This window comes from Myxine glutinosa, chromosome 2, assembly GCF_964187855.1.
Source record: "Myxine glutinosa chromosome 2, kmMyxGlut1.1, whole genome shotgun sequence".
Classification (NCBI taxonomy): Eukaryota; Metazoa; Chordata; class Myxini; order Myxiniformes; family Myxinidae; genus Myxine; species Myxine glutinosa.
In genome coordinates, this window is record NC_136262.1 from 247,223,166 (window position 1) to 247,243,072 (window position 19,907).

The 19,907-nt window shown below is 40.7% G+C and overlaps 1 protein-coding gene across 7 annotated transcripts in view; it reads left to right on the plus strand.

Annotated features, from left to right (window-relative positions):
- Nucleotides 1–5,076: 5,076 nt before the first annotated feature.
- The window catches only part of LOC137420684 (putative JmjC domain-containing histone demethylation protein 2C), a 324,770-nt gene continuing 309,939 nt past the window's right edge, over nucleotides 5,077–19,907 (plus strand). For 4 of the 7 annotated variants that reach the window (XM_068105952.2, XM_078772414.1, XM_068105951.2 and 1 more), the window contains exon 1: nucleotides 5,077–5,553. In XM_068105952.2, the coding sequence (XP_067962053.2) occupies nucleotides 5,365–5,553 (189 nt within the window). In that variant the 5' untranslated portion in view covers nucleotides 5,077–5,364. The remainder of the gene's footprint in view (nucleotides 5,554–19,907) is intronic. The other 3 variants (XM_068105953.2, XM_068105950.2, XM_068105949.2) reach the window with 2 other exon arrangements.

Sequence of the window (19,907 nt, forward strand, 5' to 3'; positions counted from 1 at the left end):
GACATATCATCGTTATCACCCTATATTGATGACATATCATCGTTATCACCCTATATTGATGACATATCATCGTTATCACCCTATATCGATGATGACATATCATTGTTATCACCCTATATCGATGATGACATATCATTGTTATCACCCGATATCGATGATGACATATCATTGTTATCGCCCTATATCGATGATGACATATCATCGTTATCACCCTATATTGATGATGACATATCATTGTTATCACCCTATATCGATGATGACATATCATTGTTATCACCCTATATCGATGATGACATATCATTGTTATCACCCTATATCGATGATGACATATCATTATCACCCTATATCGATGATGACATATCATCGTTATCACCCTATATTGATGATGACATATCATTGTTATCACCCTATATCGATGATGACATATCATCGTTGTCACCCTATATCGATGATGACATATCATTGTTATCACCCTATATCGATGATGACATATCATCGTTATCACCCTATATCGATGATGACATATCATTGTTATCACCCTATATCGATGATGACATATCGTTATCACCCTATATCGATGATGACATATCATTGTCATCATCCTATATCGATGATGACATATCATCGTTATCACCCTATATCGATGATGACATATCATCGTTATCACCCTATATCGATGATGACATATCATTGTTATCACCCTATATTGATGATGACATATCATTGTTATCACCCTATATCGATGATGACATATCATTGTTATCACCCTATATCGATGATGACATATCATTGTTATCACCCTATATTGATGATGACATATCATTGTTATCACCCTATATCGACGATGACATATCATCGTTATCACCCTATATCGATGATGACATATCATCGTTATCACCCTATATTGATGATGACATATCATTGTTATCACCCTATATCGATGATGACATATCATCGTTATCACCCTATATCGATGATGACATATCATTGTTATCACCCTATATCGATGATGACATATCATCGTTATCAACCTATATCGATTTTTTTTTTTTTTTTTTGTATACTGAATCGAGGCTCGTGAAAGAGCTAAAATGACATGACATGACATGACATGAAATGACATGACATGAAATGACATGAAAAATGACAATAAAAGAGCTATAAAAGAGCTAAAATCGATGATGACATATCATCGTTGTCACCCTATATCGATGATGACATATCATCGTTATCACCCTATATCGATGATGACATATCATCGTTGTCACCCTATATCGATGATGACATATCATCGTTATCACCCTATATCGATGATGACATATCATCGTTGTCACCCTATATCGATGATGACATATCATTGTTATCACCCGATATCGATGACATAATCGTTATCACCTTCTGTGGCGGATGTATTAAGTAAATAAACTCGCAGCGTTGTCAATATCTTATTTCTCGTCAATATCTTAAGACAACGCTTCATGGACGCGAGACAAGTTTGTACACAGTTCTGCATTGATGTTCAGTAAATCAATTCCTGTTGACCTGTGAACGCCAGTTGTTAAATAAACAAGGCAAATAAAGTTGCTGAGTGTATTAATTTCTTCTTAAAAGTACACACAATATCTTTTCTACAAAAAAAAAAAAAATCGGAATTTTGTGCAAGCGGCGGGAAAAACGCACAAATACATTTCATCAAATTAAAAAACGAGAGAAAACGTCTTTCTTTTCTGGGAGCCAAACTCGACGCGTCCATCGACGTCGTTCCCCCCGCAACGTGGTTTGACCAATCAATGCGTTCCGAGACGGAAGCTCGGCCAATGGGATTGCACAATTCACTCCGCCCCAAGTCGACAGCTCCAGCCAATCGTTTTTCACAAAATGACTCCGCCCAGTTCCCGTGCCTCAGCCAATGGGAATTTACCGGGTTAGAAAAGGCAAACATGCAAAATTCACCGGGAGTCGTGAATGCTGAATGGCGACTTCAGAAGTAGCGCGCAAAGTTGGCGACCACGACCATGCTCATCGAACCATAATATACATAATATATACATTTATTGATTTTGATGTACCGTGCTCTTTATAGAGCGTTGGTGCTGCCGAAGCGGTTTCTGAACAAGGGTTACACTGGGTGGTTTGCCATTGCCTTCCCGGCATTGTCCGTGCTCTGTCCTGACAAATGCCGAGCTTGAAGCAGGTAAACAGCACACACCATTTTAAAGTCTTTTGGTATGACCCTGACCAATGGGAAGAAACTTGCATTGTTTGTTGTTGAAAGGTCGTTGCCATCTTTCAAACCATCCTGCCAGTCTTTTCAGGACTTCAGGTCATTTGAGAGGGTCTTTTGTTCTCCAGTGCTACCTGCTGGGCCATACAAAGTAGTGTCATCAGCAAATACATGGACAGCTGTCTTGTACTGTGTTTCACTGGGGAGGTTTTTAATTTTAATGAAGATCATGAATACTCCAGCACGTCTAACCCATCCATAAGCTCTGGCATGTCCATGTACATCAAACCCATCCATAACCTCGGGTATGTCCATGTACGTCTAACCCATCTATAACCTCTGGCATGTCCATGTACATCAAACCCATCTATAACCTCTGCCATGTCCATGTACATCAAACCCATCTATAACCTCTGCCCTGTCCATGTACATCAAACCCATCTATAACCTCTGGTATGTCCATGTACGTCTAACCCATCCATAAGCTCTGGCATGTCCATGTACCTCTAACCCATCCATAACCTCTGGTATGTCCATGTACGTCTAACCCATCTATAACCTCTGGTATGTCCATGTACGTCTAACCCATCCATAAGCTCTGGCATGTCCATGTACGTCTAACCCATCTATAACCTCTGCCATGTCCATGTACATCAAACCCATCTATAACCTCTGGTATGTCCATATACGTCTAACCCATCCATAAGCTCTGGTATGTCCATGTACGTCGAACCCATCTATAACCTCTGGTATGTCCATATACGTCTAACCCATCCATAAGCTCTGGTATGTCCATGTACGTCGAACCCATCTATAACCTCTGCCATGTCCATGTACATCAAATCCATCTATAACCTCTGGTATGTCCATATACGTCTAACCCATCCATAAGCTCTGGTATGTCCATGTACGTCTAACCCATCCATAAGCTCTGGTATGTCCATGTACGTCTAACCCATCCATAAGCTCTGCCATGTCCATGTACGTCTAACCCATCTATAACCTCTGCCATGTCCATGTACATCAAACCCATCTATAACCTCTGGTATGTCCATTGACGTCTAACCCATCTATAACCTCTGCAATGTCCATGTACATCAAACCCATATATGCCATGTCCATGTACGTGTAACCCATCTATAACCTCTGTCATGTCCATGTACATCAAACCCATCTATAACCTCTGCCATGTCCATGTAACCCATCTATAACTTCTGATATGTCCATGTACGTCTAACCCATCTATAAGCTCTGCCATGTCCATGTACATCAAACCCATCTATAAGCTCTGCCATGTCCATGTACATCAAACCCATCTATAAGCTCTGCCACGTCCATGTACGTCTAACCTACCTATAAGCTCTGCCATGTCCATGTACGTCTAAGCCATCTATAACCTCTGCCATGTCCATGTACATCAAACCCATCTATAACCTCTGACATGGCCATGTACGTCTAACCCATCTATAACCTCTGACATGGCCATGTACGTCTAACCCATCTATAACCTCTGCCATGTCCATGTACATCAAACGCATCTATAACCTCTGCCATGTCCATGTACGTGTAACCCATCTATAACCTCTGCCATGTCCATGTACATCAAACCCATCTATAACCTCTGCCATGTCCATGTACGTCTAAGCCATCTATAACCTCTGACATGGCCATGTACATCAAACCCATCTATAACCTCTGACATGGCCATGTACGTCTAACCCATCTATAACCTCTGGCATGTCCATGTACATCAAACGCATCTATAACCTCTGCCATGTCCATGTACGTGTAACCCATCTATAACCTCTGCCATGTCCATGTACATCAAACCCATCTATAACCTCTGCCATGTCCATGTACGTGTAACCCATCTATAACCTCTGCCATGTCCATGTACGTCTAACCCATCCATTACCTCTGCCATGTCCATGTACGTGTAACCCATTCTATAACCTCTGCCATGTCCATGTACGTCTAACCCATCCATAACCTCTACCATGTCCATGCACGTGTAACCCACCTATAACCTCTGCAATGTCCATGTACGTGTAAGGTGTAACCCATCTATAACCTCTGCCATGTCCATGTACATCAAACCCATCTATAACCTCTGCCATGTCCATGTACATCAAACCCATCTATAACCTCTGCCATGTCCATGTACATCAAACCCATATATAACCTCTGCAATGTCCATGTACGTGTAAGGTGTAACCCATCTATAACCTCTGCCATGTGCATGTACATCAAACCCATCTATAACCTCTGCAATGTCCATGTACGTGTAAGGTGTAACCCATCTATAACCTCTGCCATGTGCATGTACATCAAACCCATCTATAACCTCTGCCATGTCTATGTTCAATGGCAGTAAATCTGTCTGTCTTACTTAATTCAGGTGAATCAAACTCCTCAAGCTGCAGGCAATGAAAATTCTCCACCTCCTCTTCTTCCTTCGCATCATAAAAACATCCATTCTGTGCTTCCATTGCCTTCCCCTCGCTCTTCCTTTACTTACGAACTTCGTAACGAACCTCCTCCCCAAACCTCTCCTCCATTTCATTCTTTCTTGAATGAATTCCCCCTTTTTCTCTTCCTTTATTCCTGTCCCCGATAAATACTCCTTTCATCCTCTTTTTATTGATTTATTTTTTACCCCCAACCCCGTCGCTGAAGAAGATCACTTGTCGTGTTGTTTATCCTCATTTTTGTTCAAAATCTCGTCCCATTCACACATGGCCTCACCTCCTCATTTTGTCCGCACGCACGCTCCGCCCCCTTCCCCGCCCACCTCTCCATCGTTCTCCATCTGCGTCCCACCCCCTGCCGGGTAGCCCCCCCGCCCCCACCTCAGACCCGGTCGGTGCGTGCTGTGCCAGTAACCATATCAGCACGGCGAGCCTCGTGCGCCTTCGTGCTGCGATGGGCACGTGCTGCTCAGGTCGTGCGAGCAGACACAATAGATAGCGTTAGACACACGGATAAAGGCAGCGACGCTGAACAAAGAGACACGAGTCGGTGGTGGTAGCCGCCGCCGCAGTAGTAGTAGGACTAGGAGGAGGAGGAGTACCGCGGCCGCTGCTGGTGGTGTTAGGTGTTCTTGCTTTCGTCCCGGCGTTAGCTCGCTCTCCTCACACGGAATGGCAGCCGCGGAGCCTCGTCGGGAGTTGGTGGGGAAACGCTTCTGGCTCGTTCCCGCCGAGACCCCAGCACCTCTCGCTCTGGATTCCGGGGGTTGCGCCCGTCTGGCCGAGGCGGCCGCTTGGCGTTGGCGGACGGGGGTCATCCGTGCGGTGTCTCACAAAGAGCCCACCTGCGTCGAACTCTCGGTGAGATTTTCCACCTCTTTCTCCTCGTGTTTCCGCGTCGTCTCGACGCGTTTACCTGCTTTGTGTTTACATCGGCGCGTGCCGCCCTGGGGAACACCTTTACCTGTGTCCGTCTCCGTCGATGGCAATGCACCTTCACCTGTTTATTTCCCTTTCCGCTTCGCAAAGGGATTTGAACTGTGGACCATTGACTGTTTCTCCGAGACGAGCAAAGTACCTGCTGTTGTTCGAAACTTGAGAGTAATACCTGCGGGGTGGTGACACCTACGTCACCAGAGGCAGAAACTTAAAAATGTGGACATAAAGTCCCGCGTTTTGTTTGTTTTCATCAAGGTATTTAGAAAGAAGCTCAAAGAAAAGAATCGACTTGTGCGAGACTTCTGGTTTTCAGAACGAAATGCGATTACGTAACGTTGGCAAATAAATAATTAATTGGCGATGTCTCGTCGTGACGTCACGCCGTGCTATCTCCGGCAGCAGGAAAAAGTAGAGCACAAGTTGGGATCATAAATTGTTCCTATTTCATCGGTTTGATAAGATCGGGGTCGAGGGGAAAAGGAGATTTAAACGGTTTCCTTTAGCCAGGTGTACTCATTCATAAGAACGTGTAGGCCAGGTATTTCAAACGTCACGTCACGTCGGTTTGGGACCTTTCAGTGATGTGTTGCGTCGGAGCCTGTGTGACGTGAACACGTGGGTTTGGTTTTTTATCTGGTTATGGAGTTTGATCTCCCAATCTGACCCGTTTGTTTGTTTTCGACTTATGAATGTCATTCCAGGTCCAATGTTGACCCTCCGCCTCTTTGGACTTTGATTGTTTTGAAGTGTGATGGAAAATGGCGTTAAAGTTCAGGACAGATTTGCACGATGCTCTGGCATCATCTTCTGTTAATCTTCTCAATATAATGGAGCTAATGTATATATATGTATGCATAATGCATGTATATGTGTGTGTGTATATATCGCCTCACCAAGCGTCGATACTGAGGAACGGGCTTGTTTTAGCTGAGGCTTATGACTGTACCTGAGTTGCTGTGTTGTCATGATTTACACCAATCATAATACAAACAATTACTTTGCACAAATGTATTTGTTGTGTTTGTGATGTTACATTTTTATAGGCAATTTAGGTTTAAAAAATATATAACATTCAAGAAAGAACCCCTCAGCACATAGGGGAGGGGTAGGTGCAGACTGGAAGTTTGGGACGATTACACCTCACCACCACGTAATTCAAAACACCTCACCACCACGGAATTCAAAACACCTCACCACCACGGAATTCAAAACACCTCACCACCAAGTAATTCAAAACACCTCACCACCACGTAATTCAAAACACCTCACCACCAAGTAATTCAAAACACCTCACCACCACGTAATTCAAAACATCTCACCACCAAGTAATTCAAAACACCTCACCACCAAGTAATTCAAAACACCTCACCACCAAGTAATTCAAAACACCTCACCACCAAGTAATTCAAAACACCTCACCACCAAGTAATTCAAAACACCTCACCACCAAGTAATTCAAAACACCTCACCACCAAGTAATTCAAAATACCTCGCCACCACGTAATTCAAAACACCTCACCACCACGTAATTCAAAACACCTCACCACCACGTAATTCAAAACACCTCACCACCACGTAATTCAAAACACCTCGCCACCAAGTAATTCAAAATACCTCGCCACCAAGTAATCCAAAACACCTCACCACCACGTAATTCAAAACACCTCGCCACCAAGTAATTCAAAACACCTCACCACCATGTAATTCAAAACACCTCACCACCAAGTAATCCAAAACACCTCACCACCAAGTAATTCAAAACACCTCACCACCAAGTAATTCAAAATACCTCACCACCAAGTAATTCAAAACACCTCACCACCAAGTAATTCAAAACACCTCACCACCACATAATTTAAAACACCTCACCACCACGTAATTCAAAACGCCTCACCACCACGTAATTCAAAACACCTCACCACCACGTAATTCAAAACACCTCACCACCAAGTAATTCAAAACACCTCACCACCAAGTAATTCAAAACACCTCACCACCAAGTAATTCAAAACACCTCACCACCAAGTAATTCAAAACACCTCACCACCAAGTAATTCAAAACACCTCGCCACCAAGTAATTCAAAACACCTCACCACCAAGTAATTCAAAACACCTCACCACCAAGTAATTCAAAACACCTCACCACCAAGTAATTCAAAACACCTCACCACCAAGTAATTCAAAACACCTCACCACCACGTAATCCAAAACACCTCACCACCACGTAATTCAAAACACCTCACCACCAAGTAATTCAAAACACCTCGCCACCAAGTAATCCAAAACACCTCACCACCACGTAAATTCAAAACACCTCACCACCAAGTAATTCAAAACACCTCACCACCAAGTAATTCAAAACACCTCACCACCAAGTAATTCAAAACACCTCACCACCAAGTAATTCAAAACACCTCACCACCAAGTAATTCAAAACACCTCACCACCAAGTAATTCAAAACACCTCGCCACCAAGTAATTCAAAATACCTCGCCACCAAGTAATTCAAAATACCTCGCCACCAAGTAATTCAAAACACCTCACCAGCAAGTAATTTAAAACACCTCACCACAAAGTAATTCAAAACACCTCACCCCCATGTAATTCAAAACACCTCACCCCCATGTAATTCAAAACTCCTCACCACCACGTAATTAAAAACACCATCACCACGTAATTCAAAACACCTCACCCCCACGTAATTCAAAACACCTCACCCCCACGTAATCCAAAACACCTCACCTCCACGTAATCCAAAACACCTCACCCCCACGTAATTCAAAACACCTCACCCCCCGTGTAATTCAAAACACCTCACCCCCGTGTAATTCAAAACACCTCACCCCCATGTAATTCAAAACACCATCACCACGTAATTCAAAACACCTCACCCCCACGTAATCCAAAACACCTCACCTCCACGTAATCCAAAACACCTCACCACCACATAATTTAAAACACCTCACCACCACATAATTTCAAACACCTCACCACCACATAATTTAAAACACCTCACCACCATGTAATTCAAAACACCTCACCACCATGTAATTCAAAACACCATCACCAACTAATTTTGAAACACCTCACCACCACATGATTTAAAAACACCTCACCACCACATACTTCAAAATACCTTGCCACCACGTGATTCAAAACCACCACCACATTGTTAAAAACACTTCACAACCACGGAAACAAAAGTTTCACGGAGTAGTTCAGTGACAACAGACACTGCCCAGATATGTACAGTCACGTGTAAAAGTAAGTACATCCCATGTAAAGTTTTGACTTTTTCAACATATTTCAACATACAGCTATTTGATCTTCATTTCAACAATATTGATAGATAAAGGTGATATAATACAACAAATATCATAAAACATTTACATTTTGTAGTCCATTGTATAATTTAAATAAACATCAATGCAAATTTCGCATGTGGAAAACGTAGTACACCCCTACAATTATCACTACTTCAAATACCTAAAATTAGAATCAGGTGCACCAGCTCAGGTGCAAATGATTAGAACATCATTGGAGAGGATCTTGGAGGAACCTGTCTTATTTAAACCTCAGACATTTAGTTTGGTTTGCTCTTTGTTGTTGAAGTGGGCAGCGTCACCATCCCTAGATCAAAAGAGCTCTCTGAGGCCTTCAGAAAGAAGGTTATAGATGCCGACGAGTCTGGGAAGGGATTTAAAAAGATATCCAAACAATTTGAAATCAATCATTCGACTGTCCGGAAGATCATCTACAAGTGGAGAAGATTCCAAACACCTGCCAACTTATTCAGGCTAGGCCGCCCCAGCAAGTTCAGCCCATGAGCAGACTGCAAGATACTGAAAGAAGTCTCTAAGAACCCCAGAATGTCATCACGGCACCTACAGGTTGCTCTTGCCACTGTTGATGTCAAAGTGCACGAGTCTACCATTAGAAAGAGGCTGCACAAATTTGATCTACATGGGAGGTGTGCCAGGAGGAAACCTTTGCTGTCCAGAAAGAACATCAGGGCAAGACTAAAGTTTGTCAATGAACACCTAGGCAAAGTCCAGCACTTCTGGAACAATGTGCTCTGGACAGATGAGTCAAAGGTAGAGCTATTTGGCCACTGTACCAGAAGACATGTTTGGCGAAAACCAAAGACAGCATTTGACCACAAGAACCTGATACCAACTGTAAAGCATGGTGGCGGAAATATTATGGTTTGGGGCAGCTTTGCTGCGTCAGGGCCTGGGCAGCTCACCATCATATAATCCACTATGAATTCTTCAATGTACCAGAGGGTGCTTGAGGATAATGTGAGGCCATCTGTCGGAAAGTTGAAGCTCAACCGAAGGTGGACCTTGCAACATGACAATGACCCTAAACATACCAGTAAATCCACCAAGGAATGGCTGAAAAGAAAGAAATGGAGGGTTTTGGAATGGCCAAGTCAAAGCCCGGATCTAAATCCCATCGAGATGTTGTGGGGGGATTTGAAGCGAGCTGTGCATGCAAGAAACCCCTCAAACATCGCACAGCTGAAAGAATTCTGCATGGAGTGGGCAAAAATTTCTCCCAGTCGATGTCAGAGACTGGTAGACAGTTCTAAGAAACGCCTACTTGAGGTTGTTTCTGCCAAAGGGGGGCAATACCACCTATTAGAGCCAAGGGTGTACTTACTTTTTCCACATGCGAAATTTGCATTTGTTTATTTAAATTATACAATGGACTACAAAATGTAAATGTTTCATGATATTTGTTATATTATATCACCTTTATCTATCAATATTGTTGAAATGAGGATCAAATAGCTGTATGTTGAAATATGTTGAAAAAGTCAAAACTTTATATGGGGTGTACTTACTTTTTCACGTGACTGGAGATATAGATAAATGACTGTACCTGAGTTGCTGTTTTGTCATGGTTTACACCAATCTTAATTCAAACAATCATAATGCATAAATGTTTTTGTAATATACGTGATATTACATTTTATAAACAATTTAAGTTGAAAAAAAAATTTTTCCCCAAAAAGATTCCCCCCCAAAAAAAAATTGGAATTTTTTTTCCAAAAAAATACCATTAGGACATACCGACGGGAGAGGTAGGTGCATACCAGAAGTTTGGTACGATTTCACAAAAGTTTGAGGGAGTAGTTCAGTGACGAAATTGATCACTTGCCGTTTAACATCACAACTTTAGTGCGGTCCACAAGTCCAAATATGATTGTAGTATGTCCCAAACATAGTTTTCAGATGTACAGTGTGTCCCAGAAAGAGAGAAAAAAAAAACTTTGTATGGAATACCACCACTTTAAATTTCCCACCAGAGGTGGGCAAGATGGGTGGGCATTCCTGCCCAGAGGATGGGAGCTAGTGAACTTCCTTAATTGACACTATTATCCCACCTTTCTTGTGGGGTCGGCCGGGGGAAGCTTGGCCTGAGTCTTCCTGAAAGCGGCTGGTCAGGCCTGACGTTCGACTAGTTATGGCAGGATTTTTGGAATTTGTTTTGGGTGCTGGCGATAGCTCGCCTACTCTTTGCAAATGGCACCGTGGGATTGCTGATGTCCTCCAACAAATGCTAGCAGATGGGAGGCCCATTTCGAGTCCATCAGAGGGACGGCACACACATTGATGAATCGCCTGCTTGTGAAACACCAGACTGACAGTTTATACCTAGGTCGGCATTCAAACCCAAGACAGCTTGGAGGTGAGTGCCGGTGCTAGTTATAATCATCATAATAATAATAATAACAATAATGATAATAAAAAATAATTGTTCCCTCACGAAGAACTTCAAATCAGAATGACGCAATTTGGTTCATTAAAGTCTGTGCAACAGTTGCCAACCCATGGTTGTTTGTCTGTGTTATGTCCTTTTAAATTCTGAGCGGTGAGGAAGGAAGCAGCACATACCATTTTGAAATTCTTCGGGATGACAACTGGGGTTCGAACCACCGACCTTTCATCATCATAACATCACCGAGTCTTTTTGTGGACACCATTTTGTCCTGAGTCATTGTCGTGTCGGATCTTTCTGTGCCGTATTCAGCCGGCCTCCCCCTCAATCTCCACGGTCCGTACTGCTCCCTTGAGAACTTGGGACAGCTGGCGAAACCCCTTCCTTTATTCCTCCCCCTCTTCCGCCCGTCGACCCCCCCCCCCCCCCCCCCACGTCTCATTGTATGCCGAATGTCACACTCACGAAACCCCCCGATGTGGTTGCTCAAGTTTGGCACAATGTTCTAAATGCTTTGAATTGTTGTTCCCACTCGAATGCGGAGGGTATTTGATGCACGAAGTACGAGTCGCTGATGTCCATGTACCGTACATATACAACCATGTACAGTACAAGGAGGATGATATAGGAGGACGCCACTTGTGCCATAAAGTCCCCAATCATTCCTGCATTACATCAACACATCAACATAATGTATGCCTTTATTTACTTAATATCACTGGAGTTGTGGGTAAAACCGTGGGGACAGGAATCAGGATATCACCAGGGTATTATTTTCTTCATCTTCTTCTTTTAATAATATTGAAAGAACTCTTACAGGCTGTCATGGATATGATAAACACACACACACACACACGTGCATATATGCATGTATAAAACATATATATGTTCATAGCTGAGTGGGTTCATCAAAAATGTAGTGGTTTGAAAGGGTCATTAACCAGTGTGGCAGCTACATTCATGTGTAAGGTGTGCACGGAGGGAGCTGCAGATGGAGGAAATGTTGAGTTGGATCTTGGAGACGGCATGAAGCTGGAAGGTGTTAAAACATTTTGTGACCTAGGAGACATGCTGAATGGAGAAGGTGGATCAGACTCGGCAACGGTTGCCAGAGTGAGATGTGCATGGAAGAAGTTTCGGGAACTGAGTGGTGTGCTGACAAGGAGGGGAGTGTCGTTGAAGCTGAAGGGAAAGGTGTATGCTGCATGTGTGAGAAGTGTTGTGATTTATGGGAGCGAGATATGGGTAATGAACGTAGAGCAGCAACGAAGTCTGGAAAGGGTGGAAATGCGAATGGTTCGGTGGATGTGTGGAGTATCGTTGAGAGAGAGGAAGACAAATGATGAATTGCGAAAAATTATGGGAATAGAGCCTGTGATGGATGCTGTGAAGAGGAACAGTTTGAGATGGTTTGGTCATGTGTTGAGGAAGGATGAAAGTGACTGGTTGAGAAGAGTGAAGAAAATGAATGTAGAAGGAAGTAGACGACGGGGAAGACTGAGAAAGACTTGGCTAAAGATGGTCGAAGAAGAAATGCGGGCAAGGGGGTTAACAAGGAGAGATGCAGAAAATAGGGCAAAATGGAGAACATTGTCATGGGGACCGCAAGGCTAACCCCCGCTCTTGCAGGGAAAATGGCCTTAAAATGCCTGTTGTTGTTGTGTGTGTTGTGTGTATATATATATATATATATATATATATATATATATATATATATATATATATATATATATATATATATATATATATATATATATCTGTGCAGTGTCTGTCTTGTGTTGTGTTGTCCTGTGTTGTCACTGAACTACTTTCTCAAACTTTTGTGAAATCGTACCAAACTTCTGGTATGCACATATCTCTCTCGTCGGTATGTCCTAAGGGTATTTTATTTGAAAAATTTTCGAATTTTTATTTTTGTTTTGGAATTTTTTGGGGGAATTTTTTTTTTTTCTACTTAAATTGTTTATAAAATGTGATATCACGTATAATTACAAATACATTTGAATATTGAATATTTTGAATTCTTGTTTGAATTATGATTGGTTTAAACCATGACAAAACGACAACTCGGGTACAGTCATTTGTCTATATATCTACACATCTGAGCAGTGTCTGTGTTGTCACTTAACGACTCCCTCAAATTTTTGTTTCCGTGGTTGTGAAGTGTTTTTAATAACGTTGTGGTGGGGTATTTTGAATTATGTGGTGGTGAGGTATTTTATAATTACGTGTTGGTGAGGTGTTTTTAATTATCTGGTGATGAGGTGTTTTGAATTATCTGGTGATGAGGTGTTTTGAATTATCTGGTGATGAGGTGTTTTAAATGACGTGGTGGTGAGGTGTTTTTAATTTTGTGGCTGTGAGGTGTTTTTATTACGTGTTTTATGGCTGAGGTGTTTTCAATGTCGTGGTGGTGAGGTGTTTTTAATTTCGTCGTGGTGAGGTGTTTTTATTACGTGTTTATGGCTGTGAGGTGTTTTTACTTTAGTGGTGGTGAGGTGTTTTTATTACGTGTTTTATGGCTGTGAGGTGTTTTTATTTCGTGTTTTATGGCTGTGAGGTGTTTTTATTTCGTGTTTTATGGCTGTGAGGTGTTTTTATTACGTGTTTTATGGCTGAGGTGTTTTTATTTCGTGTTTTATGGCTGTGAGGTGTTTTTATTTCGTGTTTTATGGCTGTGAGGTGTTTTTATTACGTGTTTTATGGCTGAGGTGTTTTTATTACGTGTTTTATGGCTGAGGTGTTTTTATTTCGTGTTTTATGGCTGTGAGGTGTTTTTATTTCGTGTTTTATGGCTGAGGTGTTTTTATTACGTGTTTTATGGCTGAGGTGTTTTTATTATGTGTTTTATGGCTGTGAGGTGTTTTTATTACGTGTTTTATGGCTGAGGTGTTTTTATTTCGTGTTTTATGGCTGTGAGGTGTTTTTGTTACGTGTTTTATGGCTGAGGTGTTTTTATTACGTGTTTTATGGCTGTGAGGTGTTTTTATTACGTGTTTTATGGCTGAGGTGTTTTTATTATGTGTTTTATGGCTGAGGTGTTTTTATTACGTGTTTTATGGCTGAGGTGTTTTTATTACGTGTTTTATGGCTGAGGTGTTTTTATTTCGTGTTTTATGGCTGTGAGGTGTTTTTATTACGTGTTTTATGGCTGAGGTGTTTTTATTACGTGTTTTATGGCTGTGAGGTGTTTTTATTACGTGTTTTATGGCTGAGGTGTTTTTATTATGTGTTTTATGGCTGTGAGGTGTTTTTATTATGTGTTTTATGGCTGTGAGGTGTTTTTATTACGTGTTTTATGGCTGAGGTGTTTTTATTGTGTGTTTTATGGCTGTGAGGTGTTTTTATTACGTGTTTTATGGCTGAGGTGTTTTTATTGTGTGTTTTATGGCTGTGAGGTGTTTTTATTTCGTGTTTTATGGCTGAGGTGTTTTTATTGTGTGTTTTATGGCTGTGAGGTGTTTTTATTACGTGTTTTATGGCTGAGGTGTTTTTATTTCGTGTTTTATGGCTGTGAGGTGTTTCTATTTCGTGTTTTATGGCTGTGAGGTGTTTTTATTTCGTGTTTTATGGCTGTGAGGTGTTTTTATTGTGTGTTTTATGGCTGTGAGGTGTTTTTATTACGTGTTTTATGGCTGAGGTGTTTTTATTGTGTGTTTTATGGCTGTGAGGTGTTTTTATTACGTGTTTTATGGCTGCGAGGTGTTTTTATTACGTGTTTTATGGCTGAGGTGTTTTTATTGTGTGTTTTATGGCTGTGAGGTGTTTTTATTACGTGTTTTATGGCTGAGGTGTTTTTATTGTGTGTTTTATGGCTGTGAGGTGTTTTTATTACGTGTTTTATGGCTGTGAGGTGTTTTTATTACGTGTTTCATGGCTGTGAGGTGTTTTATTTCGTGTTTTATGGCTGTGAGGTGTTTTCAATTTCGCGGTGGTGAGGTGTTTTTAAATGACGTGGTGGTGAGGTGTTTTTAATTTTGTGGCTGTGAGGTGTTTTTATTACGTGTTTTATGGCTGTGAGGTGTTTTTAATTTTGTGGTGGTGAGGTGTTTTTATTACGTGTTTTATGGCTGTGAGGTGTTTTTAATTTTGTGGTGGTGAGATGTTTTTATTACGTGTTTTATGGCTGTGAGGTGTTTTTATTACGTGTTTTATGGCTGTGAGGTGTTTTTATTACGTGTTTTATGGCTGTGAGGTGTTTTTATTACGTGTTTTATGGCTGTGAGGTGTTTTTATTACGTGTTTCATGGCTGAGGTGTTTTATTATGTGTTTTATGGCTGTGAGGTGTTTTCAATTTCGTGGTGGTGATGTTTTTATTACGTGTTTTATGGCTGTGAGGTGTTTTTATTACGTGTTTTATGGCTGAGGTGTTTTTATTGTGTGTTTTATGGCTGTGAGGTGTTTTTATTACGTGTTTTATGGCTGAGGTGTTTTTATTGTGTGTTTTATGGCTGTGAGGTGTTTTTATTACGTGTTTTATGGCTGAGGTGTTTTTATTGTGTGTTTTATGGCTGTGAGGTGTTTTTATTACGTGTTTTATGGCTGAGGTGTTTTTATTTCGTGTTTTATGGCTGTGAGGTGTTTTTATTACGTGTTTTATGGCTGAGGTGTTTTTATTTCGTGTTTTATGGCTGAGGTGTTTTTATTATGTGTTTTATGGCTGTGAGGTGTTTTTATTACGTGTTTTATGGCTGAGGTGTTTTTATTTCGTGTTTTATGGCTGTGAGGTGTTTCTATTTCGTGTTTTATGGCTGTGAGGTGTTTTTATTTCGTGTTTTATGGCTGTGAGGTGTTTTTATTACGTGTTTTATGGCTGAGGTGTTTTTATTGTGTGTTTTATGGCTGTGAGGTGTTTTTATTTCGTGTTTTATGGCTGTGAGGTGTTTTTATTACTTGTTTTATGGCTGAGGTGTTTTTATTACGTGTTTTATGGCTGTGAGGTGTTTTTATTACGTGTTTTATGGCTGAGGTGTTTTTATTGTGTGTTTTATGGCTGTGAGGTGTTTTTATTACGTGTTTTATGGCTGTGAGGTGTTTTTATTACGTGTTTTATGGCTGAGGTGTTTTTATTGTGTGTTTTATGGCTGTGAGGTGTTTTTATTACGTGTTTTATGGCTGAGGTGTTTTTATTGTGTGTTTTATGGCTGTGAAGTGTTTTTATTACGTGTTTTATGGCTGTGAGGTGTTTTTATTACGTGTTTCATGGCTGTGAGGTGTTTTATTTCGTGTTTTATGGCTGTGAGGTGTTTTCAATTTCGCGGTGGTGAGGTGTTTTTAAATGACGTGGTGGTGAGGTGTTTTTAATTTTGTGGCTGTGAGGTGTTTTTATTACGTGTTTTATGGCTGTGATGTGTTTTTAATTTTGTGGTGGTGAGGTGTTTTTATTACGTGTTTTATGGCTGTGAGGTGTTTTTAATTTTGTGGTGGTGAGGTGTTTTTATTACGTGTTTTATGGCTGTGAGGTGTTTTTAATTTTGTGGTGGTGAGATGTTTTTATTACGTGTTTTATGGCTGTGAGGTGTTTTTATTACGTGTTTTATGGCTGTGAGGTGTTTTTATTACGTGTTTTATGGCTGTGAGGTGTTTTTATTACGTGTTTTATGGCTGTGAGGTGTTTTTATTACGTGTTTTATGGCTGTGAGGTGTTTTTATTACGTGTTTCATGGCTGAGGTGTTTTATTATGTGTTTTATGGCTGTGAGGTGTTTTCAATTTCGTGGTGGTGATGTTTTTATTACGTGTTTTATGGCTGTGAGGTGTTTTTATTACGTGGTTTATGGCTGTGAGGTGTTTTTATTACGTGTTTCATGGCTGAGGTGTTTTATTATGTGTTTTATGGCTGTGAGGTGTTTTCAATTTCGTGGTGGTGATGTTTTTATTACGTGTTTTATGGCTGTGAGGTGTTTTTATTTCATGTTTTATGGCTGTGAGGTGTTTTTATTACGTGTTTTATGGCTGTGAGGTGTTTTTGTTACGTGGTTTATGGCTGTGAGGTGTTTTTATTACGTGTTTTATGGCTGTGAGGTGTTTTTATTACGTGTTTTATGGCTATGAGGTGTTTTTATTTCGTGTTTTATGGCTGTGAGGTGTTTTTATTACGTGTTTTATGGCTGTGAGGTGTTTTTATTACGTGTTTTATGGCTGTGAGGTGTTTTTATTACGTGTTTTATGGCTGTGAGGTGTTTTTGTTACGTGGTTTATGGCTGTGAGGTGTTTTTATTACGTGTTTTATGGCTGTGAGATGTTTTTATTACGTGTTTTATGGCTATGAGGTGTTTTTATTTCGTGTTTTATGGCTGTGAGGTGTTTTTATTACGTGTTTTATGGCTGTGAGGTGTTTTTATTTCGTGTTTTATGGCTGAGGTGTTTTTATTATGTGTTTTATGGCTGTGAGATGTTTTTATTTCGTGTTTTATGGCTGAGGTGTTTTTATTATGTGTTTTATGGCTGTGAGGTGTTTTTATTACGTGTTTTATGGCTGTGAGGTGTTTTTATTTCGTGTTTTATGGCTGAGGTGTTTTTATTATGTGTTTTATGGCTGTGAGGTGTTTTTATTTCGTGTTTTATGGCTGAGGTGTTTTTATTATGTGTTTTATGGCTGTGAGGTGTTTTTATTACGTGTTTTATGGCTGTGAGGTGTTTTTATTTCGTGTTTTATGGCTGAGGTGTTTTTATTATGTGTTTTATGGCTGTGAGGTGTTTTTATTTCGTGTTTTATGGCTGTGAGATGTTTTTATTATGTGTTTTATGGCTGTGAGATGTTTTTATTTCGTGTTTTATGGCTGTGAGGTGTTTTTATTATGTGTTTTATGGCTGTGAGGTGTTTTTATTACGTGTTTTATGGCTGTGAGGTGTTTTTATTTCGTGTTTTATGGCTGAGGTGTTTTTATTATGTGTTTTATGGCTGTGAGATGTTTTTATTTCGTGTTTTATGGCTGAGGTGTTTTTATTATGTGTTTTATGGCTGTGAGGTGTTTTTAATTTCTTGGTGGTGTGGTGTAATCGTCCCAAATTTCCAGTCTGCACCTACCCCTCCCCTTTTTGTGTGCTGAGGGGTTGTTTCTTGAAAAAAAAAAAAAAACATTCAACCTAAATTGCCTCTAAAAATGTAATATTACAAACACAACAAATAAATTTGTGCAAAATAATTGTTTGTATTATGATTGGTGTAAATCATGACAACACAGCAACTCGGTACAGTCATTATCCTCAGCTAAAATAAGCCCGTTCCTCAGTAACGACGCTTGGTGAGGCGAGCGTAGCGAGCCGAGCCAAGCTAGTATATATATATAATAATAATAATAATAATTCATTTATTTTGTATAGCGCTTTTCATATATATATATATATATATATATATATATACACATACATATACGCAAGCTACCGACCATTCCTGCCAATATCCATGTAACTCTTTATCCACACTGATTACAGCTACCTATCTTGCTCAAATTTAAACCTATCTGCGGTTTCTGCTGCCAACACATTTCCAGGGAGATCATTCCATGCATTAACTACGATCTTAGTGAAAGATCCCTCTCATTACTACCGGCCTTGCACTCTTCTTCTTTCCTCTGAGGCTGGAGCTCCTGGTCCTTTTGATGTCCATTCTGCTGAAAAACTTCTGCACATATTTTGTCGATCTCCTTCATTATCCTAAACATTTCTATCGGTTCGCCTGTGACTTCCACATGCCATTTTCTGAGTCTGCATGGAACTCTAAGTTTTTAATCACTTGAGTTTGGCAGCATAAAAAATTTTTTTGTGCTTTTTGTTTAACACATGCAGTGCATGGAGTCCTTGCACCAATCTCCATGGTCGTGCACTTGTGACCCACTTGCACCAGTTTCCTTCTCTGCATGTTTAACGGTCACAAAGTGTGATTGCATGTACTCCTCTCGCAGAGCTGAAAGGATTTGTCCGCGCAAATGCTAATGGAGACGCTTTTTGCACAAGGCTCGTGGGAACTTGACTTGTCTTCCATTGAGGACTTTGTGTTCAAACTTCGTTCTTATTCTGGGTGTGATTAGATAAAAATGATAATCCTCACCAACATCATAATTATTCTTGCTGGTCTTACACACACACACACACACACACACACACACACACACACACACACACACACACACACACACACACACACACACACACACACACACACACACACACACACACACGAGATAACTCCATCCTATGGTTGATGCCTTTCCTCAACAAGTGGCAAACTGAGCTAGTTGGCAGGCTTGGCCCATCTTCAAAGAGTCGTCAGGCATTAATGTCTTACAATATCGTCTTTTTCTGAAGTATCTCTGACATGTATCACATGTAAGATTGACAAGAACACTAGTTGTCAGTTCTTGTCTACATGCAGCACGAATAGCAGCATCACCCTTCTTTCTGTCCGTCTCCACTCGCTTATTGGGACCGGCACCGTTCAATCTCCGAGAATTTCTTTTCCGAGCAACGTAGAACCAGCTGTCTTCATCCATATCAAACTTCTTCAGATCTTGTCTCGCGTTGTCTCTCCATGCCAGCAAAGTCC